This window comes from Anomaloglossus baeobatrachus, chromosome 3 (assembly GCF_048569485.1).
Source record: "Anomaloglossus baeobatrachus isolate aAnoBae1 chromosome 3, aAnoBae1.hap1, whole genome shotgun sequence".
Classification (NCBI taxonomy): Eukaryota; Metazoa; Chordata; class Amphibia; order Anura; family Aromobatidae; genus Anomaloglossus; species Anomaloglossus baeobatrachus.
In genome coordinates, this window is record NC_134355.1 from 583,254,031 (window position 1) to 583,280,121 (window position 26,091).

Sequence of the window (26,091 nt, forward strand, 5' to 3'; positions counted from 1 at the left end):
TGACTCAGACCCCATCTTTTCTACTGAAGCTTCCAATGAGCGTGTACAGATATAGAGTACTGGGAACAAAGCTCGAGCAAGAGGAGCTGTGACATCCCCTATTGTGATTGGTGGATCCTTTGTTATCAGTTGTGTATAGTGGTGTTACCTGTCATTGTAATCCTGCCTCTGATGATAATGAGACTTCTGAAAAATCTTTAAAGAACAGGAAGCATGAGTCTAAAATAGGCCCAATGTAAGAGTTGCTATACATACATTTTATTTTTAAATTGTCAAATAAAAAAATAATTAACACAAATGTTAATAAATTGTTGAAATTGACTTACCTTCGCTCTCATAGCTATTAATGATGTGTCTCCCAGCAAGAGAATTTTTCACAGTTGGTGTCACTAGTGAAAAGCAGAATACACATCTCTTATTGGTTAAAACAATGAACAACACAGAAACAGCGATGAACCCCGAATATAATCACACCCTTGTATAAGTCCTGCCAGTAACATTACCCAACTCCTCTGAAGTATATAGCTGAGAAATAAAGTAGATTTGTCAAACAGTAATAAAACTATGAATGACAGAACATGACCTTGGATTCAGGACACCATTGTAACCAGAAATAAATAGTGTCTTATTACTTTCTGGTTGCCAAAAAATTAAGGTCCAAAGCTAAACAAGGAATAATGGGACCTGTGACTTGGACGCATTGACTGTACATAATATCCTTGTTAATCACCGGATTGTAATGCATGCAGTAATTGGGGAAAAAAGCTGATCAGTCGCATGCCCAACTTATTCATTACACTTGGAGCAATCTTCTAATAATAATAATCTTAATAATAATAATCTTTATTTCAATAGTGCCAACATATTCCACAGCGTTTTACAATTCAGAAGGATCACTTACAATTCAGAAGGATCAATAATAAAGCACGGTTCTTATTTATTATACTTATTGGGGTGTCCAGAAAAAAAGGCTTCTCTAGTTTTACTATCTAAACCAAACTACAAACACGAAAACATGACTGTGAATTGAGGATACAAAGTGCAAGATATTTTGTTGTCATCAATTCATAGTATTTCCGTAATAGACTAAAGCCCGCTTTACACGCTGCAATTTATCTAACGATGTGTCTGCGCGGTCACGTCGTAAGTGACGCACATCCGGCATCGTAAGGTACATTCCAGTGTGTGACAGGTACGTGTGATTGAACGGTAAAATGTTCATCGCACGCACATCGTTCATTTCTCTAGAATTGAACGTCAGATTGTTCATCGTACCCGGGGTAGCACACATTGCAGTGTGTGACACCCCGGGAACGATGAACAGATCTTACCTGCGTCCTGCGGCTCCCGGCCCACAATGCGGAAGGAAGGAGGTGGGCGGGATGTTTACGTCCCGCTCAGCTCCGCCCCTCCGCTTCTATTGGCCGGCTGCCGCGTGACGTCGCTGTAACGCCAAACGTCCCTCCCACTCCAGGAAGTGGATGTTCGCCGCCCACAGCGAGGTCGTATGGACGGGTGTTACGGGGGCTGTCTGATTATAAAAACCAAAGGGATATCAGACAGTCAGGGTCCACCGTGCAAAGTCTCTGCTGCAGACTATGGCAGGGGATAAGGGGTATCTTGTACTACGGAAGCAGTACTGACACTGATACGTCTCAGTGACACTAGAGCCAATCACGGCGTGTACTGTTAAAGTCACAGCGACAACCGTATTTAGCATTAACGTAAAAGGGATAGGTTAATGAGTGAGGAAGAGTATATAAGTGTGCCGCTGTAAATAGTAGTAGCACAAGTGCAGAGTGCAATACCTCTGTTAAACTCACAGAGGCATATAGTTAGAAAATAAAGCAATTCCTCCCTTACTCGGAGGGTGTGTTGTATGGTCTCTGTTAATGATCACAGAGACAAAAGCAGTGAGTGAGAAATGGCACCTGCCTAGGTCCGCTCCACTAGTGGTGCAAAAGAGACGGACAGCAGCACAAGCCGCACAAAGCTCCTACCTATGTTCGCTCCCCTAGTGTGCGAGGATACGAACAACTGCCAGACGCAGTATAAGGAACGTTACCCTAGCGGCAACGTCCACCTACGAGTAGAATCACAAGGCCCAGCCGGACCATGTGCCTCAGGCACCTGCCTATGTCCGCTCCAATAAGATGCAAGGATACGGACCGCAGCCGAAGCTGTAAGGTACAAGAACACTACCCTGCCGGTAGCGCTCACCTAGCATAGACAGAGAGATGCCTAGAGGGACGTGCACAGAGCGTCCACTCTCATGCATGAACCAAGAGGACTGAGCGCCGGGCGGCATGCGTCAGGGTCTTATATAAACTCTGTGCCTCATCCAAGATGGAGGACAACAGAGCCAATCCGCTGCCAGAACGACAGCAATGACGTCACGCTGGCCTATCACCAAGCAAAGCGTCACAAGCACATGACCAGCGACCAATCGGCATAGAAGGTGTCAGAGACATGTGACCACGTGTCACAAGCACATGACCAGCGGCCAATCAGCTTAGAAGGTGTCAGAGACATGTGACCTCGTGTCAGCGATGATGTCACCCGCACATGTGCAATGGCTCCAAGATAGGACTTAGTCTCCAGCGCTTGCACATGTGCAGTAGCAAGAAATCCAAACATAGTCTCCAGTGCTCGCACATGTGCAGTAGCAAGAAATCCGAACATAGTATCCAGTGCCACAGCAACCGTAACAACGGGTAAGTACGTGTGATCGGGGTTAATCGTTTGTGTGGCATATTCAACAAATTGAACCTGCTGCACATACGATATCGTATGCTGGATCGTAAGGTGTAAAGCAGGCTTAAGTTTCTCCTTCTCTGATTGGGACAAGTCTATCGAAGGTTGTAGGTTTTTCCAAGACCAACTGGATTTGGGCCTCCTAGTTAATAGCCGATCACAGAATTGTTTTTCTAAATATACATACTGTATGGAGAGAAGTAGACCAGGTTAGTTTAGGGTCTCCATGTCCAATCTTGCGTTTCAAGCCAACAAGCAGAGCCTGGATGTAGCAGTACACAACCACCTTCTTCACAATGTGTGTGGATGTAAAGTGACTCCAGACATTTCCTCCACAAGTAGATGATATGTCTGACACCTGGCATGCTTGTCCGTGCAATAACTCCAATTAGGGACTCTCAGGCACAACTACAGCAGTAACTCCCAGAGGAACAAGAATCTCAGCTTTCCGCTTTGTATAGTGTTTTAACCAGAAAAAAGCCTGGAATTTTGTGTGCTGTGAGAAATGATTTGTGGTAAAGGAGTCCAGGACACAAAAGTGAATAACGTGCTGTTTATTCAATGCATTTCAAATCTATCCGGTTCTTCAGGAGAAACTACAAAGATTGTGGTTTCTCCTGGAAAAGAAGCTAGATGGCTTCAAAACGCGTCAAATAAGCCATATGTTCTTCACCTGTGTGTCGTGGACACTTTTGCCACAAATCAATTCTCACAGTATGCAGAATTAGCACACATTTTTCTAGTTTAACTTCTTCATCTCCACGTGTGTTTGCATCAGCGGATGTTGATACCCACAGTGTTGTGTATCACGCAATCCTATTAGGTCAGTGCATCACAGTCAGTTGTACCCGGGTTTTCACCAGTTAAGATCCTATAGCACTTTTGCTCCCCCATTGTCTTCTTTTGTATAGCTCTTGATTGACATCCTGCTTGCAGAGACCATAAATTGCTTTTTGTGGATCATTTGTCATCTAAACTGCAAGAACATCGGCACAATCATCTTTTTGGAGTTTTTCTAATTTGGCCACTTTTAAACACTGTGAAGTACTGTACTTCTCCAAGGTGTGCCAGAACTGTAGAGAAAACATATGGACCGCTGTAATGCCCATGCCGACGTCCCTGCACTGTCCTGCCCCCAGTGGGGACGCCGTTCCTCTCACCTTCCTTGCCACCCAGCTGCCCCGTCCCCGGTCCTTGCTGGTGTCTCCCAGAGCCTGCATACACACTGGCCGGAGGGTGCGCAAGTGGACACAACCCTCTTCTTAAAGGGTCAGTGCGCGCTGACCAGGAAGTGCCTTTCAGGTTAGCTGTGATGCTTAAGTTATTTAAGGCACCTTCCACTTAAGGGTGGTGCTTGGTCAATGATTTCCTAACGTTGCTAGTTCTCAGATTTCATTGTACTGCTGCTGCTGTCAGTGTGTTGTTTTTTTGCTACTGATTCATATCTGTGTTTCAGATACGAATCAGCAGCGGATATCGACTTCCATGATATTTGCTGCTTCTGCAAGTATCCACGCCGGCCACCTACCACTATACCCGCTGCTGCAAGTATACACATTGGCTGCTGCTACCGCATCCATCCCGGCTGAATCCGTAACACCTGCTGCTGTTGCTCATATTAGCAGATAAGGTCTGTGCCCATACCCCTGTGACCAGCAGTCACAGCATCAGTCTTCACGAGTGGCACGCGGTCTCACACCTGCAGCGCAACACCTTCATCATTAGAGGCTCTGGGGAAAACCAGGTGTGGTTCCATAGTCAAGCCCCTTTGGGTTTTATGTGTACTGCGGCCCAGTGGGTCCGCTAATCCATTGCCAACCTTGCGAGTATAACAACCGCACATCCAAAAATTATACCTTGATCAATGCCACCAGGCAAAAATTTGCAAAACTGACTATGAAAAAATATAATCTTGCAGTTTTCCCAGTAACTACCGGGGCTATTTTAGACTTATACGTATTGTCATTTCAGGAAGAGTTTTCCGCAGACTTGTTATAAGCAAAGTTAGAATTGCAAACACTGACAATGCCTCTATAATATTACATGTCTATTATGATGCCATTGCTCGAGATCGAGCTGAAGGACATTGAAAGAAGTCTGTCATGACTAATGGTTTGCTCTTGCAAAGAAAATAAATATAAATATATAAATATCAAAATTACCTCATTGTGTGTGTTTTGATTGCTTCTGTGAGGCAGAGGCATCTCGGAGATATCCTTGTTTACACATAGCAGTCCACATAGTGTTGCACAAAACGTTTTGTATAGTATTGTTAGACTTTGATAACATAGCTCTGATGCTATGTATGGGGGACTTTAATTTGATCAATAATCCAGGATTGGAAAGATTCAGTGCCCGGCAGACCTCGATTCCTCATACGATACAAACTAGATTGAGTGCATTTTTGCAGGAGGTGGGGGGTGTGACATGTGGCGACTCCACTCTAAATACGCAAGTGATAACACACGTTCCACCATTCACAATAGGTGATGTCACAGCTCACCTGCTCCCTCTTTGCACACACTCATTAGATGCTTCAATATAAAGTTAGAGAGCCTGTTTACAGTGGCACATGTACATTATATGTCTTGTTTTTTAGAGCCTGTTTACAGTGACACATGTACATTATATGTCTTGTTTTTAGAGCCTGTTTACAGTGGTACATGTACATTACGTGTTTTTTTTAAACAAACAAAGGTTAAGAATCTTAAAAAAACTCATTTAGCACAAAAAATCTGATTTATACAATGTCTTTTTTCAGTTTTCCTATAAAGTGTTTGCCCCATTGTTTACAGTATTTTCAGGAGCGCATGATTGACAGTTTGGATCATCGGCATCAAGGCTTTAAATTTGTGCTCTCATTGTTGCTTGTACAACATTGGAGGGGTGCAACAGCAATGAAGCTGTTTATATGGAGAGATAACTATCTGCTCCAGTGATCCTTTTTGTTTCTATCTCTCTGTCTGTCTTTGTATCAGTCTGTCTCTATCTCTGTGTCTCTCTGTCTCTTTCCCCGCCTCTCTCTTTCCCCGTCTGTCTCTTTCCCCGGTCTGTCTGTTTCCCAGGTCTGTCTGTTTCCCAGGTCTGTCTGTTTCCCAGGTCTGTCTCTTTCCCAGGTCTGTCTCTTTCCCAGGTCTGTCTCTTTCCCAGGTCTGTCTCTTTCCCAGGTCTGTCTCCCTGTCTCTTTTCCTGTCTCTTTCCCTGTCTGTCTTTGTCTATCTCTTTGTCTGTCTCTTTCCCTGTCTGTCTCTATCAAGGTGTGTCTCTTTCCCCATCTATCTTTGTCTGTCTCTCTGGCTATCTCTTCTTTCCCTGTCTGCCTATCTCTGTCTGCCTGTCTGTCTCTTTCCCCATCTGTCTCTTTCCCCATCTGTCTCTTTCCCCATCTGTCTCTCTCCCTGTCTGTCTCATTCCCCGTCTGTCTCTTTCCCCATCTGTCTCTGTCTGTCTCTTTCACTGTCTGTCTCTGTCTGTCTCTTTCACTGTCTGTCTCTGTCTGTCTCTTTCACCGTCTATTTGTCTGTCTCTATCTCTGTCTCTTTCCCTGTCTGTCTCTGTTTGTCTCTCTCTCTGTCTGTCTGTCTCTATCTGTCACCCCACCGACATCATATTACCTCACACATAAGCTTCTTATACTAACAATGTCTTTTGTTCCTGAAGCAACCAATCACAACTGCTATTAAAACCAGTAGTTCCAGGCTCCATTTACTTTAATGAAGGCATGTTTTTTGGAGAGTAACTGTAAAGTGTGGGGTTAAATTTTCCTGTCAAAACATAGTCTATGACGCTCCCTGGGTCACATTAGGCATCTGTGCAACATTTCGGGATTGTAAATGCGACGGTGCAGATTCCTTTAGTGGATATACATACAGTTAGGTCCAGAAATATTTGGACAGTGACACAATTTTCGCGAGTTGGGCTCTGCATGCCACCACATTGGATTTGAAATGAAACCTCTACAACAGAATTCAAGTGCAGATTGTAACGTTTAATTGGAAGGTTTGAACAAAAATATCTGATAGAAATTGTAGGAATTGTACACATTTCTTTACAAACACTCCACATTTTAGGAGGTCAAAAGTAATTGGACAAATAAACCAAACCCAAACAAAATATTTTTATTTTCAATATTTTGTTGCGAATCCTTTGGAGGCAATCACTGCCTTAAGTCTGGAACCCATGGACATCACCAAACGCTGGGTTTCCTCCTTCTTAATGCTTTGCCAGGCCTTTACAGCCGCAGCCTTCAGGTCTTGCTTGTTTGTGGGTCTTTCCGTCTTAAGTCTGGATTTGAGCAAGTGAAATGCATGCTCAATTGGGTTAAGATCTGGTGATTGACTTGGCCATTGCAGAATGTTCCACTTTTTTGCACTCATGAACTCCTGGGTAGCTTTGGCTGTATGCTTGGGGTCATTGTCCATCTGTACTATGAAGCGCCGTCCGATCACCTTTGCGGCATTTGGCTGAATCTGGGCTGAAAGTATATCCCGGTACACTTCAGAATTCATCTGGCTTCTCTTGTCTGCTGTTATGTCATCAATAAACACAAGTGACCCAGTGCCATTGAAAGCCATGCATGCCCATGCCATCACGTTGCCTCCACCATGTTTTACAGAGGATGTGGTGTGCCTTGGATCATGTGCCGTTCCCTTTCTTCTCCAAACTTTTTTCTTCCCATCATTCTGGTACAGGTTGATCTTACTTTTCCAGAACTGAGCTGGCTTCATGAGGTATTTGTCAGCAAATTTAACTCTGGCCTGTCTATTTTTGGAATTGATGAATGGTTTGCATCTAGATGTGAACCCTTTGTATTCACATTCATGGAGTTTTCTCTTTACTGTTGACTTAGAGACAGATACACCTACTTCACTGAGAGTGTTCTGGACTTCAGTTGATGTTGTGAACGGGTTCTTCTTCACCAAAGAAAGTATGCGGCGATCATCCACCACTGTTGTCATCCGTGGACGCCCAGGCCTTTTTGAGTTCCCAAGCTCACCAGTCAATTCCTTTTTTCTCAGAATGTACCTGACTGTTGATTTTGCTACTCCAAGCATGTCTGCTATCTCTCTGATGGATTTTTTCTTTTTTTTCAGCCTCAGGATGTTCTGCTTCACCTCAATTGAGAGTTCCTTAGACCGCATGTTGTCTGGTCACAGCAACAGCTTCCAAATGCAAAACCACACACCTGTAATCAACCCCAGACCTTTTAACTACTTCATTGATTACAGGTTAACGAGGGAGACGCCTTCAGAGTTAATTGCAGCCCTTAGAGTCCCTTGTCCAATTACTTTTGGTCCCTTGAAAAAGAGGAGGCTATGCATTACAGAGCTATGATTCCTAAACCCTTTCTCCGATTTGGATGTGAAAACTCTCATATTGCAGCTGGGAGTGTGCACTTTCAGCCCATATTATATATATAATTGTATTTCTGAACATGTTTTTGTAAACAGCTAAAATAACAAAACTTGTGTCACTGTCCAAATATTTCTGGACCTAACTGTACATACACTGAGCTTTATATATTAGATATATACATATAAATACATATATATACACTGTGTGCAGAATTATTAGGCAAATGAGTATTTTGATCACATGATACTTTTTATACATGTTGTCCTACTCCAAGCTGTATAGGCTTGAGATCCAACTACCAATTAAGTAAATCAGGTGATGTGCATCTCGTAATGAGGATGGGTGTGGTGAAATGACATCAACACCCTATATAAGGTGTGCTTAATTATTAGGCAACTTCTTTCCTTTGGCAAAATGGGTCAGAAGAGAGATTTGACGGCTCTGAAAAGTCCAAAATTGTGAGATGTCTTGCAGAGGGATGCAGCAGTCTTGAATTTGCCAAACTTTTGAAGCGTGATCACCGAACAATCAAGCGTTTCATGGCAAATAGCCAACAGGGTCTCAAGAAGCGTGTTGGGCAAAAAAAGGCGCAAAATAACTGCTCATGAATTGAGTAAAATCAAGCGTGAAGCTGCCAAGATGCTATTTGCCATAAGATAAATTGTCAAGACTGGCGAAGAAATATCTTAAGACTGATTTTTCAAAGGTTTTATAGACTGATGAAATGAGAGTGACTCTTGATGGGCCAGATGGATGGGCCAGAAGCTGGATCAGTAAAGGGCAGAGAGCTCCACTCCGACTCAGACGCCAGCAAGGTGGAGGTGGGGTACTGGTATGGGCTGGTATCATCAAAGATGAACATGTGGGACCTTTTTGGGTTGAGGATGGAGTGAAGCTCAACTCCCATACCTACTGCCATTTTCTAGAAGACAACTTCTTCAAGCAGTGGTACAGGAAGAAGTCGGTATCGTTCAAGAAAAACATGATTTTCATGCAGGACAATGCTCCATCACATGCATCCAACTACTCCACACTGTGGCTGGCCAGTAAAGGTATAAAAGATGAAAAATAATGACATGGCCCCCTTGTTCACCTGATCTGAACCATATAGAGAACCTGTGGTCCCACATAAAATGTGAGATCTACAGGGAGGGAAAACAATACACCTCTTGGAACAGTGTCTGGGAGGCTGTGGTGGCTGCTGCACGCAATGTTGATCATAAACAGGTCAAGCAACTGAAAGAATCTATGGATGGTAGGCTGTTGAGTGTCATCATAAAGAAAGGTGGCTTTATTGGTCACTCATTTTTTTGGGTTTTGTTTTTGCATGTCAGAAATGTTTATTTCTAAATTTTGTGCAGTTATATTGGTTTAGCTGGTGAAAATAAACAAGTGAGATGGGAATATAATTGGTTTTTATTAAGTCGCCTAATAATTCTGCACAGTAAGGCTATGTGCCCATGCTGCGGAAAATACGCGGAATTTGCCGCGGATTTTTCTCGGAAATTCCGCGGATTTTGCAAAAATCTGCAGCACAGCTACTCCCCAGCCATTTCTATGGCATTTGGGAACTGCTGTGCCCACGCTGCGTTTTTTTCCGCAGCGGAAATAATGCGGATTTCCCTGCGGAAAAATCAGCAGCATGTCAATTATTCCTGCGGATTTCTCCACAGGATCCCATATACTTACCTGCCTCACCGGAGTCACTTTTTCCGTCCGGTGTACAGGAGCGCGGTGGATCCAGGTACAGGAAGGAAGAGGTGGGCGGGGCCTGCACGAGCTCCGGTCATGTGACAGCCGGAGCTAGTTCAGGCCCGCCCACCTTCTCCTGCACAGTGCAGCAGACGATGACAGAGTGACCCGGCTGCCGGAAAGCGAGGTGCTGCGTGATGGAGGTAAGTATGAATGCCCGATCACTCAGCACTTGTTCTGCATTGAGGATGAAGTGCACAAGCCATGGTACTGTATCCTCAATGCAGAATGCCCGCACCATATCCGCAGGACATTCCGCAAATAAACCGTAGCATGGAAACAGACAAAATTGTGCTGTGGTTTTCTGTGAGCTCCTGCGGAATGTCCTGCGGATATAACTGTGGCGCCCTGGACAAGCCAGGACGTTACAGGTACTACAACAACACACCCCACACCCCGGCTAGGCACATCAAGGTCAAACACAAATCCTTGTTGCCTCCCTCCAGGGGCTGATGTCCACACCAGGAGGTGGGCCAGGCGGTTGGCCTCGCCCACCGAGGAGTACACAGTCCTGGAGGCGGGAAAAGGAAGGCAGATGAGTTCTGAGTTTGAGAAGTGAAGTGGTAGTAGAGGAGACTGACCGTGTCCGGGTGCGTGGCCTGGACACATACAGCAAGGATGGCAGACGGTGGTGACCGTCTGCAGGAGAGGCTGATTGATGTGAACCGTAAGGACCGGGGACGGGCGGATCGGGGAACGAAGAGAAGCCAGCACCATTCGGCAAGGCCTACGGACCCCGACCAGGCTAGGAGTCGCCGTAAAACCGGTCAAATCCATTAGTCAAGGGAACCTCCGGGGTTTCCCAGCAGTCAAGACCCGATTGAAGGCAACTGCTCAAACCGTGAGGGGAAATACAGTCACCGCCAAGGCTACAGTTCCCAGGGCCAGAGCCTGCGGGCAAAAGAGGCTCCCTCAGCATCCATCCAAGCTGGGGAGCGGGTTACTGGTGGGAAGCCACCAGAACCGAGAACATAACACAGGTGCAGGGAAAGGCAGTCACCACCAACCTACCGGGAGAAGAACAACCGCAGCCGTCTGTGGGACCCGTCCATGCAGCCATTTTTTTACTGGAGACTTTGCATTCGTCATTGGCTGAGTGAGTACCACTGTGCCGTGCGGCACCGCGCTGCCCCGCGACCCTGCACCTCACCAGGCCCCGTAACCCGCCTGCCATTCCTCCCTCACCGGGCCCCGGGACAACCAACCCCCCTACCCACGGAGGGGAAAAACAACATCCAAGCTGCTCCCTGACATCGCTCCCGGGATCCCCGTCCAGAGCAGCGGTGGTGTCACAACCTCACCACAACCGTGGGTGGCGTCACGGACAATAAATCCCCAACACCATTCCCCTTTTCACTCACGGGCGAGGAGCGCCGCTCGAGTCCCCGGATTCGGCCCACCGCTCGAGCCACCGAGCAGCAAGCGAAGCAGCAGCAGCGCCGGACCCGAGCGTGGTGAGCGCAGCGTCCCCTCCCCGCCTGCGACAACTTGGCGTCACGAACAGGATCTTATCGCTCTGCCGTCTGGTAGAGGTGCGCCTTGTGACCGCCGGAGGTGTCCGGCCGAAAATTTTGAGAAGCCGCCATTTTGGGCGTGAAAAATCCCCGCTCGAGCGTCTTCCCGAGCAGTGGAGGCGCGAAAGCCGAAGCCCCGCCCCGATAAAGGAGGAGCTGGAAAAAGACTAAGGGGGACAGAAACAAAATGTCTGCGCCCGATGGAGCCGCTGGAGGAGCGGCGGTCGCAGCCGCAGTGGCACCCGTGGATGGGAATGGGCCCGCCCAGGTCCCGGCTGCACCGGCGAGAGGCGCCGTGGCCCCAGCTCTTGCTCAGGTGATGCCGTTCTCCTTGCCCTATGTGCCCGGAGCTACCTGGCTGCTGCAGTACGATGGGAAACCTGACGCGTTGCAGGTCTTCCGGAAGAAGCTTAGCCCGCTACTAGAACTGTACCCCCTAACTGATAAGCAAGTGCAGCGGTAGTGCTGGGGCAGCTAACCGACGCGGCTGAGCAGGAGGCGGAGACCTGGGCCGAGGGGGACCGGTCCTCTGCAGCCATCATCTTTGAGAAGCTACAGACTGCCTTCGAGACCCGTACCGAAGCCGAGCTGCGGATGCAGTTTTATCAATGCCGGCAACGGCCCGCGGATAGCATTCGGGACAACGCCTTGCGTCTGCAAACCGCCCTCCGCACACTGAAGCGGGTAGACACAATCAATGAGGCGGACAGCAACAAAATGTTAGTGCAGCAGTTTGTACAGGGGATGAGGTCCTCGGAGGACCGCAAACAACTCCGGCTGTGGGCCCTAGAACACCCTGATGTGGACTTTGCCGTGTTAAAGGAACGGGCCATTAAAGCTCTGCAGCCCCCAGTATCGGAAGTCCCTGAGGACGCCCCATGGCTAGCTGAGACGGCTCCCATCGTGGTGGCCCCTGCCCTCCCAACGCCCCCGGTACCTGCCGCCCCAAGCGGAATGATGGAGGAACTGGCTGCCCAAGTCCGCCGCATGGATGGGGACCTCGCCAAGATTCTCGCCGCACTTCAGCCTCCAACCAGGTCCCAGCGCCCGGGGAAGATGCAGCTCGCCGACAGTCCCGAGGACGTCCCCTGGATGCAGCGGAGAAGGGCCAATGACTCACGGTATGGACCTCCGATTTGTTACAGGTGCAGCAAGCCCGGCCACTACTCCCAACGGTGTCCGTTAAAGGAGCAACCCCTGGGGCCACGGGCCAATCCTCAAGAGTAGAACCCAGTGGCCCCCCCGACTGGCGGGACCGGTACATCGGAGCCCGGCCCATCATCCCCCTGGCAGTGGACGGCATCCCGCTGATGGCTTTCCTGGACACTGGATCTCAGGTAACCACAATACCATACACACTGTATCAGCGGTATTGGGGAAAGGACGAACTAGCCCCCCCAGATAGCAGTATGACACTGATTGCTGCTGATGGACTCCCACTGACCCAAGTAGGGTACAAACAAGTGGCCATGACTGTGGGACGAGCTGAACTGCAACACCAGGGTTTGATTGGGATAATGAATGAACCCAGTGATCATAACCCGAAGGTAGTGCTAGGGACTAATGTGATGGAGCACTGTATGAGTGACGTGCTGATCCTACTGCAGCAGCTGGCTGCCACAGCGGCGGGGAGCCGACAGAGAGCTGTGCAGCGTGAGATCCGGGCCCTGATGTATCACCAGCATGTGAACTCGACAGGAGGAGAGATTGGAGGAGTGAGAGTGATAGATGCGGCCCCTTTGATTGTGCCTCCCAGGAGTGAGATGATGATTTGGTGTAGGGCTGGGGTAGGGCCCCAAGGGTGAGACTACCCCGCCATGATAGAGCCCATGCCCTCCGAACACTGGCCCACAGTAATGGCCGCCCGAGGGGTGGTAGACGTCAAGAAAGGGAGAGTGCCTGTAAGGGTGTTGAACTGTGGGGAGGAAGAGGTTAGGCTTCCCCGGTACGCTACCCTTGCCAAGTTACTCACTCTAGATCCACACACCATCCATGAGGCCGTTCCCCCGATCTCACCGCCTACTGCCAGTTCTCACCCATCCCTGGGGAAGTTAGATGAGTGGTGTCGGGAGTTACACGTCGGCACTGATGATACCCTGGCCAAAAACTGATGCTCTAGCAGGATACAGCTAAACCCCCACTAAGTGAAGGCATCACAGGTGCAGGAGAAGCACATCACACACACACCTTCATGGAATGGAGGGGAGGTGACTGCTAGATGATAAAACTGCACACAAGTGGCTTGCATAGAGCGCTGTTCACATGCAGATGACACAGTCACAAACCCGCAGCCTATTAGGTAACGCCCTTCTATTAGATCAGGCGGGCTGCCAAGCCGTACTCCACTGTATATCATGCACGGACAGACACTGTACATTGTCTTTCTGTTGGGCCTTGCATTGCTGTGAACAGCGCTCTATGCAAGCCACTTGTGTGCAGTTTTATCATCTAGCAGTCACCTCCCCTCCATTCCATGAAGGTGTGTGTGTGATGTGCTTCTCCTGCACCTGTGATGCCTTCACTTAGTGGGGGTTTAGCTGTATCCTGCTAGAGCATCAGTTTTTGGCCAGGGCGATGTACACACTGCAGCCCAACTTGCTGTGAGTAATACTTGATTTTTGGAGGACATTATCCTCTTATTGTTGCTTTTTTTATATTTAGTGTAGGGACCTACAGACATGAGGTCCCTTGACGAGGGTGTAGGCTTACGTTTTATGGCCATAAATACCAACAAAAACCTCATATTTTTTTGTTTGTACAGGATACAGCCAGGCCCCTTTCTGTTGGGCCTTGCATTGTAGAGTGTCTGTCCGTGCATGATATACAGTGGAGTACGGCTTGGCAGCCCGCCTGATCTAATAGAAGGGCGTTACCTAATAGGCTGCGGGTTTGTGACTGTGTCATCTGCATGTGAACAGCGCTCTATGCAAGCCACTTGTGTGCAGTTTTATCATCTAGCAGTCACCTCCCCTCCATTCCATGAAGGTGTGTGTGTGATGTGCTTCTCCTGCACCTGTGATGCCTTCACTTAGTGGGGGTTTAGCTGTATCCTGCTAGAGCATCAGTTTTTGGCCAGGGCGATGTACACACTGCAGCCCAACTTGCTGTGAGTAATACTTGATTTTTGGAGGACATTATCCTCTTATTGTTGCTTTTTTTATATTTAGTGTAGGGACCTACAGACATGAGGTCCCTTGACGAGGGTGTAGGCTTACGTTTTATGGCCATAAATACCAACAAAAACCTCATATTTTTTTGTTTGTACAGGATACAGCCAGGCCCCTTTCTGTTGGGCCTTGCATTGTAGAGTGTCTGTCCGTGCATGATATACAGTGGAGTACGGCTTGGCAGCCCGCCTGATCTAATAGAAGGGCGTTACCTAATAGGCTGCGGGTTTGTGACTGTGTCATCTGCATGTGAACAGCGCTCTATGCAAGCCACTTGTGTGCAGTTTTATCATCTAGCAGTCACCTCCCCTCCATTCCATGAAGGTGTGTGTGTGATGTGCTTCTCCTGCACCTGTGATGCCTTCACTTAGTGGGGGTTTAGCTGTATCCTGCTAGAGCATCAGTTTTTGGCCAGGGCGATGTACACACTGCAGCCCAACTTGCTGTGAGTAATACTTGATTTTTGGAGGACATTATCCTCTTATTGTTGCTTTTTTTACACTGATGATACCCCCACACATCACAAGGAAGGGGTATACCGGGTGGTACATGAGTATGAGCGAGTTTTTAGCAAACATCCTCTAGATTTTGGGCAAAAGGGGCTCCCTCAGCATCCATCCAAGCTGGGGAGCGGGTTACCGGTGGGAAGCCATTGGAACTGTGAACACAACACAGGTGCAGGGAAAGGCAGTCACCGCCAACCTACCGGGAGAACTACCGCAGCCGTCTGTGGGACCCGTCCATCCAGCCGTTTGTTTTACCGGAGACTTTGCATTCATCATTGGCTGAGTGAGTACCACCGTGCCGTGTGGCACCGCGCTGCCCCCGCGACCCTGCACCTCACCAGGCCCCGTAACCTGCCTGCCATCCCTAACCCTCACCGGGCCCCGGGACGACCAACCCCCCCTACCCACGGAGGGGAGAAACAACATCCAAGCTGCTCCCTGTCATCGCTCCCGGGATCCCCGTCCAGAGCAGCGGTGGTGTCACAACCTCACCACAACCGTGGGTGGCGTCACGGACAATATCCCTAAACCAAACCACCCCCTTTCACTCACAGGCGAGGAGCGCCGCTCGAGTCCCCGGGATCCGGCCCACCGCTCGAGCCACTGACCGAGCGAGCAGCATCAGCAGCCGGACCCGAGCAGTGGGTGAGCGCAGCATCCCCTCCCCGCCCGCGACATAACCGCAGAACACTCTCCCCATGGGCACATAGCCTAATAGTTACCTGCACAAACAGATATCCTCCTAAGATAGCCAAATCTAAAAATCCCCAGTCCAACTTCCAAAAATATTAACATATGACATTTATGAGACTTTTGGGTTGATTGAGAACATAGTTGTTGATCAATAATAATAAAAAAAAATCCTCTAAAATACAACTTGCCTAATAATTCTGCACACTGTGTATATACACACACTGTATATTAATTCTGCACACAGTGTATGTATGTATGTATGTATCTGTATATATATATACACACACACACACATACACAAACACACACACATAAACACTGTATATATAGTTCTTTAATTTTCTAATACAGTTTAGGCATGTTTCATCAAGACTGACATCCTGTACATTGGCGTAAAGCCCCCCCCCATACACTGTAGAGAGATGTTCATCTCCTCCGACTTTCTCATATACAGAAGTGCTCAGCTGGCTTCAAGAAAAAAATTTTAAACCCATAACATGAAAGTAAAGTTAATGTAATTACAGAATTTTTAGTTTTACTGAAATTAGTTGATGCAAAAATGAGTACACCCCACATCAAAAATTACTACAACTATTATTTTGTATGACCTCCATAACTTTTAAGGGAATTAACAACTTGGTGACATATTGCATCGTCTATGTTTTTCCATTCTTTAAGAACAACCTCTTTTAAAGCCTGGATGCTGGATGGGGAGTGATGACAACTTGTCTCTTCAGAATTCGCCATAGATGTTTAATTGGGTTCAGATCAGGAGACATACTTGGCCACTGAATTATTTTCACCCTGTTCTTCTTCAGAAATGCAACAGTGGCTTTAGATGTGTGTTTTGGATGATTGTCATGTTGGAAAAGTGAATATCTACCAAGGCGACAAGTTGGCAACATATTACATCTATCGTTTCCCATTCTTCAAGAACGTCCTCTTCTAGAGCATGGATGCTGGATGGACAATGATGACAACTTGTCTCTCCCAATAGGTGTTTCATTTGGGTTCAGATCAAGACACTGTTCTTCTAAAGAAATGCAACAGATGTAATTTTTGAATCATTGTCATGTTGGAAAAATTCATGTCTACCATGGGCATGGAGTGATGGCAGCATTTATCTTTCAATATAGAGCAGTACATTTCTGAATTCATGATGCCATCAATGATACGGCTAGAAGAAAGGGAAGGTTTACAGCAATGTCTGTTTCAGGTAGCATTATGCGTCGAAATTGAAAAGTAAACTCACTCCAGAAGTTCATTGAGGATCTCTGAATGATCCAATGTTGTCCTAAATGACTGATTATGATAAATATAAGCCACCTGTGTGTAATCAAGTCTCCATATAAATGCACCTGCTCTGTGATAGTCTCAGTGTTCTGTTTAAAGCGCAGATAGCATCATGAAGACCAAGGAACACAACAGGCAGGCCCGTGATACTGTTGTGGAGAAGTTTAAAGCTGGATTTGGTTACAAAAAGATTTCCACAACTTTAAACATCCCAAGAAGCACTGTGCAAGCGATCATGGAAGGAGTATCATACCACTGCAAATCTACCAAGACCAAGCCGTCCGTCAAAAATTTCATCTCAAACAAGGAGAAGTTGACACGTTCATTTCCTTAATACGGTATCGTTGCTGCTGCAGGTATGATGTTGTTCGTTGTTCCTGCGGCAGCACACATCGCTGTGTGTGACACCGCAGGAACGACGAACATCTCCTTACCTGCGTCCACCAGCAAAGATGAAGGAAGGAGGTGGGCGGCATGTTCCGGCCACTCATCTCCGCCCCTCCTCTGCTATTGGACGGCTGCCGTGTGACGTCGCTGTGACGCCACACAAACCGCCCCTTTAGAAAGGAGGCGGTTCGCCGGCCAGAGTGACGTCGCAGGGAAGGTAAGTCCCTGTGACGGGTGTAGCGATGTTGTGCGCCACGGGCAGCGATTTGCCCGTGACGCACAACTGACGGGGGTGGGTACGGTCGCTAGCGATATCAGTACCAATATCGCAGCGTGTAAAGTACCCTATACACTGCCTTTATGGAAGAAAGCCATTTCTCAAAGATATCCATAAAAAGTGTTGTTTAAAGTTTGCCACAAGCCACCTGGGAGACACACCAAACACGTGAAAGAAGGTGCTCTGGTCAGATGAAACCAAAATCCAACTTTTGGGCACAATGCCAAATGATATGTTTGGCGTAAAATTAACACAGCTCATCACCCTGAACACACTATCCTCACTGTCAAACATGGTGGTGGCAGCATCATGGTTTGGGCCTGCTTTTCTTCAGCAGGGACAGAGAAGATGGTTAAAATTGATGGGAAGATGGATGGAGCCAAATACAGGACCATTCTTGAAGAAAACCTGTTGGAGTCTGCAAAAGGCCTGAGACTGGGATGGAGATTTGTTTTCCAACAAGACAATGATCCCAAACATAAAGCAAAATCTACAATGGAATGGTTCACAAATAAATGTATCCAGGTGTTAGAATGGCCAAGTCAAAGTCCAGACCTGAATCCAATCAAGAATCTGTGGAAAGAGCTGAAAACTGCTGTTCACAAACGCTCTCCATCCAACCTCACTCAGCTCCAGCTGTTTGCAAAGGAAGAATGGGCAAGAATTTAATTCTCTCGATGTGCAAAACTGATAGAGACATACCCCAAGCGACTTGCAGCTGTAATCGCAGCAAAAGGTGGCGCTACAAAGTATTAACTTAAAGGGGATAAATAATATTGCACGCCCCAATTTTCAGTTTATTATTTTTTATAAAAGTTTAAAATAAGCAATAAATTTCGTTCAACTTCACAATTGTGTCCCACTTGTTGTTGATTCTTCACCATAACATTAACATTTTTTATCTTTATGTTTGAATCCTGAAATGTGGGAAAAGGTTGAAAAATTCAAAGGGGCCAAATACTTTCGCAAGGCACTGTATATAAATTTCCAACTATTTTTCTTTGCATATCTAAAACAAAAATAGAGGCTGTAAGTAGTCTAGATAAAAATATAGTTTGTCCTGCGTCTCCTATGCAGAGCTATGTGCAGGTTGACACTATGAAGCAGAGTTATTAATACTGTCTGAAATGGAGATAGCATAAAATGAGCTGAGTTACACTGCAGATGTGCCAAACGTACAACAGGCACGCACGCGGTGTTAAATTTGGTGCATCTTGGTGCAGGGCAGACACATTTCTCTACTTCGGTAGTTTGCATTATATCACTTCTAAATTCTCCAGTAATAGATATAGAACATTTTATGAATCCACTTAGCCATTTGCTACACTTATTGGTGCTGAATTCACATATCCCATTAGTCATCCGTTAGAACAGATCCGTTTTTTTTTTTTTAACAATGGGAGTCCACGGAGAATGGATCTGTTAACAGATTGCTATTTATCTTCCATTTCTAAGAAAAAAACGTACCCGTTACAAATGCAAGAAAAAATGATGACTATCTGTTAACGGATCCATTTTCCATAGACTCCCATGTTAAAAAAAAATAGGTACTGCAAAAATCCATTTTTTCAGAACGGACAAGAAAATTGTGTTTGCAGAACTTTTTTGCCAACGGATCTCTGCAGGGTCCAATCTAACGGATTATTACTTGAGATGTGAACTCAATTTTAAAGCATATCTAGTAATCTGAAGTAGTGCATCAAGCAATAAAACTTTCGTATAAGCGACAGTTTTTTGGCTTCTTTTGAGCCAGAATCTGATGCACTTTTAATACTAAATACTTCCCGATGTATTGACTTATTTTAAGGCTGGGGTCGAATCAGCATATAACATTGGATGCAATACGCTAATGACGCTCGGCTCAAACTCTGCTGCGAGCGTGACCGAGTGTCATTCACTGTGATCCGATTCTATTGCATGAGAGCATCAGATCAGGTCAGGAGAAGGAGAGTAATTTCTCCATTTCATCAATTGTCTGTCTCCGCGTATATTGGACTGTACTGATGACATCCGAGTGCAGTCCGATGTTTCACACACGCACCCATAAGGGTGCTTTACACGCTGCGACATCGCTAGCGATTGCTAGCGATGTCGCGAGCGATAGCACCCGCCCCCGTCGTTGGTGCGATATGTGGTGATCGCTGCTGTAGCGAACATTATCGCTATGGCAGCGTCACATGGACATACCTTCCCTGCGACGTCGCTCTGGCCGGCGATGTGCCTCCTTTCAAAGGGGGGCGGTTCGTGCGGCATCACAGCGACGTCACACGGCAGCCGTCCAATAGAAGCGGAGGGGCGGAGATGAGTGGGACGTAACATCCCGCCCACCTCCTTCCTTCCGCATTGCCGTTGGACGGAGGTAGGAGATGTTCGTCGTTCCTGCGGCGTCACACATAGCGATATGTGACGCTGCAGGAACAACGAACAACATCTTACCTGCAGCGGCAACGATATTAAGGAAAGGAGCGACTTTTCAACGATCACCGATTTTGGACGTTTTTGCGATCGTTGATCGTCGCTCCTTGGTGTCACACGCTGCGATGTCGCTAGCGGTGCCGGATGTGCGTCACTAATGACGTGACCCCGACGATATATCGTTAGCGATGTCGCAGCGTGTAAAGTACCCTATAGACTTGTATGGATACGCTTGATCCGAGATTCACAGCCAATCGCAGAATGTTGCCATTGTTTTTTCTTATGCTGATTTGGCATGAGAACAAAATCCCAGATCTGCTCTGCTTCATTGAATAACTTTGGTCAGAGTGCAATGAGAGATTTTCTCAGCATTGCACTCCTCCATATTATATACCAGTCCCCTGAAGATAAAAGAAGCAAAAGGAAATGTTAACAGCCTTTTGCAATTTTGACCCCTCTGGATCCATATGTAATTATTTGTTTTTACAACAAAAATGTAGACAATTTTATTGAATTTTCCCCTGGGTAGAAGAGCCACCACGAGGACCATTCAAGAGGACACAGCCAGACTATGTGCTAATATCTGATCCCGACAGTCCAAGATTTACAAGATCTATCTGAACAAAAGTAAGGTCCTTAAAAGGGGTGGTTCACTACTCAGCATAGTGGCCGAACATCACTGTAAGCCTCAGAGAAGGCTTTTTTCAAATATCTTGTTCAGCCAATTCTGCCTGTGAGTGGCGCTATCGTGGTCTGCTCATCCCCATCACGTGACCCCCGGGCTCTGTGACCTCAGAGATCCGGTGATGTCACGTCAACTTCCAGGTGACCTGACATCACCGAGGAGACTCTGAGTGACTGGGCTCTTGGCGGTATTTCACCGCTTGCAACAGGCCAGCATCACAGGCCAGCATCACTCCTGCTTGCAGCGCTCTGCAGCGAAGGAGAAAGCGCACAAGATGCTGGGCTCTAATGAGCAGTGAAACTCCGCCCACAGCCAAGTCACTCATGTAGACTGGGTCCCGCCTCGGTGATGTTGGGTCAACTGGAAGTTGACGTGACATCACTAGACATCAGAGGTCACAGAGCCCGGGGATACATGATGGGGATGAGCGGACAGCGATAGCGCCGCTCACAGGCAGAATGTACTACACAAGGTATTTGAAAAAAGCCTTCACTATGAGGCTTACAGCGATGTGTGGTCACTATGCTGTGTAGTGGACCACCCCTTTAAGAGAAATCAAATATCAAAGGAACAGATGAAAATTGGCCACATTTTGAGACATAGATGAGAGTCTCAGCGATTTAAAAAAGATCTGCAACACGGAAATCTGAGTATCTCATCTAACCTTCCCTTTCATGCACTATGACTGCTATCTTAAAGGATTATTCCCATCTTCTTAGATGAATATTGTCACATAGTGCTTGTATACACAAGCAATCCTGCAATTTATTACATATTAAAATTTGAGATAGGAACACTTTTCTTTTGTTTATAGCTCGTTGCCCTGGACACCGACCACCGCTGCTGGGTGCTTACACGCTCTTTTCTATTGCGTGTGTAGGCAATGTTTTGAAACTGTCCAGTATTGTTGCAGCGCGCTGATATCTTCTAATTCTGGCTAGCTTCAGCGCACTGCTTACAAGCTAGACAGCAGCTGTGGTCGGTTTCCTAGGCAACAAGTTGTACACAAAAGAAATGAAAAGTGTTAATAACTCAAGAACTGAAAAATGTAACAACCAGCAAATTGCAAAACTGCTTGTTTTTACAAGTACTATCCTACACTACATCTATGAAGATGAGAATAGCCCTTCAATAAGCAGCACGTCCATCTATTTGACAGCAGCTTAATGGGAAAAATACATACAAGTCATCATGCCACAAGCCTCTTTTATGTTACATGTCCCTGCTAGACATTATCTATAACATAGATATTACTACTATTGTACCTCAGCAGGTGCTGGTGTAAAAAAAAGTGTTAAAGAAGTGCGGCAAATGCTAATTGCAACGGCTACAAAGAGTATGCAGTCAGGCCATCCGGAGAGAGAGATGTGCCATAATGTAATTGCAGTTTAACATGGGGTCTACAGCGATCGCAATGGCGGCTTCTGAAACGCAATGATTTGAGCTGCCCTTTTAAAAAAAAAAAAAAAAAAAATTCTGACTTTTATTTTCTAGAATTTATATTTTGAATAGTGATATAAAAGTATATGGAATTATATGCAAGGAAAGTTTTTCTGCCCCCAAAACACACGTGCACAATATATATATATATCAATATTAAAAATAAATATAAATATATATATATATATATATATATATATATATATATATATATATATATATATATATATATATATATATATATATATATATATATTGTATATGTATATATAATGTGCATGTGCGTTTGCAAAGGAAAATAATGTGAACCAGACCAGGAGAAAAGAATACTACCACTCCATGTGTGATATATATATTGTGTATATATGTATATTTCTTTATATATAGCCCTCAGCCCAGTAGACCACTGCGCAACCAGCTCTGTCCTCACCTATTGTACCATCACCCATTCCCTGTAGACTGTGAGCCCTCGCGGGCAGGGTCCTCTCTCCTCCTATACCAGTCTGTTTTGTACTGTTAATGATTGTTGTACGTATACCCTCTTTCACTTGTAAAGCGCCATGGAATAAATGGCGCTATAATAATAAATAATAAAATAATAATAATAATAATAATAATAATAATATATATATATATATATATATATATGTGTATATCCCACACAGATTAGTGTGTATATATATATATATATATATCCCGCATAGAGTTTTATATATATATATATATATATATATATATATATATATATATATATAAAAAAAATTGTTTAAAATTGTTTATTTTTTTTTTTATCTCTACTAGCTAACACGGTACAAAGATATATTTTACTTGTATATATATATATACACACACACACATATAGATATATATATACTACTCTGTGTGGGAGATATATATACGCACACACTACTCTACTCTGCATAAATTAGTACAGTAGTGTGTGTGCATGTGTGTCTGTATGTGTGTATGTATATATATATATATATATATATATATATATAGATATGTATATATCTATATATATATATATATATATATATATATATATATATATATATATATATATATATATATATATATACACACACACACACATATATATATATATATAATATATATATATATATATATATATATATATATATAAAAAATATACATATATGATATACGGTACATATATATATATATATATCCCATATAAAGTAGAAGCAGTATTCTTTTTTCCTAGTCTTTTTCACAATATTGTTTAAAATAGTAATTGTAAAATTGTAGAGGTAGGCACTTCCCTGATGTAGTTGCCCTTATTTTCCCACATCAAAGATGGCTTCTTGTGCACCGGTGTGAGTTGTGCCGCTATCCCCATGTATGGTTAGTATGTCTGCCTTTTGCATGCACCCCACAAGTGGAGATATTGTTAGCTGCATATATACATGTGTGTACCTTGGGTTTTCTGCGCAGACTCCTGCTCTGGGTTCTCTTCAGTCTGCTTGTCCTGTGCTTGGACTATTAGCAGCAGATTTATGCGTAATGAGTTGTAGTCCTGCCTTATCTCCATAGCTGAGCGCAGACACTGTATGGACAGATGAGTTCGCAGCTACTGCAGATCAGCCAGCAACAAACTCCAGCTTTTACTTTGCAATCCTCTCTCCTTCCCCCTCCCTGCAGAGCCCATGCTAACAAATTCTGGCGGCAGTGTCCAGCTTTCCATTAGCACCCTGGAGAAAAAGGACCCTGAGGACTGTGCTCAGTTACTCTGATAGCTGAGACCCCCTGCGGATGGGGTTTCCTCTCGTTTTCCCTGGGACATGGTTTAGCAGCAGTTTGCCCACCTGTTCTGCATTATGTGCCAGCCTTCTCTGGCTCGGCCGCAGCTTGTTGAAGAGCCCTTGGGACAGCTGCCAAATTAAAACTTTATTTCCAACTTCTTTGAGTTTCATCTTCTGTTTCTAATGACGGACCTACTTTTCTATTGATGTAGTTGCATAACGGAATGTTTATGTCCTTTTTTGGGTTATTTTTTACAGCATTTATTCTACGGTATAAATTACGACATTATTTTTTGGATTGATACAATTATGGTGATAACAAATTCATGTCGTTTTTTTATTTAGTACTTTTCGCACCATAAAATATTTTCCTAAAGTAATAATTTGTTTTTGTGTTCCTGCATCCAAAGACCTATTGCATTCTTGTTTTTTGTCAACTGCGCTGACTGAAGGCTTATTTTTGTATTATTTTGGGCTTGTACAACTTTTTTAGTTCATTTTTAGACAGTGGATAAAACAAAAACAGCAATTCTGTGCAAAAAAAAAATTGTAAACAGCATGAAGACAGTAATTAAAAAAAATGGACAAGATTAGTGAATATTATAAAATAAAGAAATAAGCATTTGTCACCTATAGAATCCCCAGCTGCTCCAGAGCCTTTTAACAAGCACTTTGTAGTCACCTATGAAGGAAGGTGCGGACGACGGGCTGTGAGGGCTCCGCACCCCTTCACCAGAGACAACCAATACTTGTAGACCACTTCGGGCGGGGTGTGAAACATTTAATGTACTCTTCAGGTAGGCGTCCATCACCCCGCAATTGGTCACCATCTTGGATGTTGTAGATAGACACAAGACATTGGAGAACTCGGGGCAAAATAACTGTAAATGTTTTGTTAATTCTTCTACCTTCACGACACACATGGCCACACTTATCCTGTTCTGCTGCCGCTGATTCCAAAGGTACTCCATCTGGCCTATCCCGCTACTTGGGACCTAGTTTTCCAGCTGCCGGGCTTATGCCTCTGCTTCCTTCTTGTTCTTCTACCCATGGTTCACTCAATGCCTTGGAAAGCTTATAGCTCCTCAACTTCCCAAGGCCCGTCCCGAGGAACTATCTCTCTTAGGCTTCTGCCACACTCACGTGAAATTCACGCACGTGCCGAGAGACACGTATTTTCCCTGCGTGTTGCGTGCAGGTAAGTACGTGTCTCTGGTACGTGCGGGCCACGTGTGTTCTACGTGTGCTATCCGCGATAGCACACGTAGAATCGGTAATTATTATACTCACCTGGTCCTTCCTGATGTCCGCGCTGCTGTCCGTGGTGCTGATCCTCGGTCTCCAGCCCTCCCGTCTCCCCGCTGCTGCTGCTGCCAGGCAGTGAAGTGAATATTCAATGAGAATAATGAGCGGCGGTCGGCAGCAAGAGGCAGCAGCGGCAGAGACAGGAGGGCTGGAGAAGGTGAGTTAATGTTTTTTTTTTTTTCACTGACATGTGTGTTTTCTCCGGCGCGTGTCACACGGGACCGCATCCACACTACACCCGTGTGGTACGGGTGCGGGCCGTGTGACACCCGTGCTGCCGGAGAAAACACTGACATGTCAGCGCTTTGAAAATCGCACACACGTACAAACGCACACGGACACACGTTCCGTGTGGTTTTACGTGTGTGTGCCTGCTACCATAGGGTAGCATTGCTGAACATGTCTCCGTGCCGCCGGTACGTGTAAAAAATGCCAAACACGTACCGGAGGCACGGATGTGTGGCGCTAGCCTTAGGCACATCCAACTAGTCAAGTGTTTCTCAACTCCAGTCCTCAAGACCCATCAACAGATCATGTTTTCAGGTTTTCCTCAATATTAGTCAAATAATAATTCCATCACCTGTGCAACATTAATGAAAACCTGAAAACATGATCTGTTGGTGGGTCTTGAGGACTGGAGTTGAGAAACACTCGCCTAGTCCTTGAACTCTTCTAAGCCCATTCCAAGGACACAACTGACCCAAATTACAAGGTCCTGTCTAACATTTGCAAAAATCACATGGATTATACTAGTGTAGACATAGGCGCATTGCGGGCCACAT

At 45.6% G+C, this 26,091-nt stretch overlaps 1 protein-coding gene across 1 annotated transcript in view; it reads right to left on the reverse strand.

The window, feature by feature from the left end:
• The window catches only part of LOC142296902 (kyphoscoliosis peptidase-like), a 40,803-nt gene extending 16,885 nt beyond the window's left edge, over window positions 1-23,918 (reverse strand). Inside the window, exons 1-2 of the mRNA XM_075341009.1 lie at window positions 23,679-23,918; window positions 327-389 (exon numbers count right to left, since the gene is read on the reverse strand). Coding sequence (XP_075197124.1) covers window positions 327-389; window positions 23,679-23,793 — 178 coding nt within the window. The 5' untranslated portion in view covers window positions 23,794-23,918. The remainder of the gene's footprint in view (window positions 1-326; window positions 390-23,678) is intronic.
• Window positions 23,919-26,091: the final 2,173 nt, after the last annotated feature.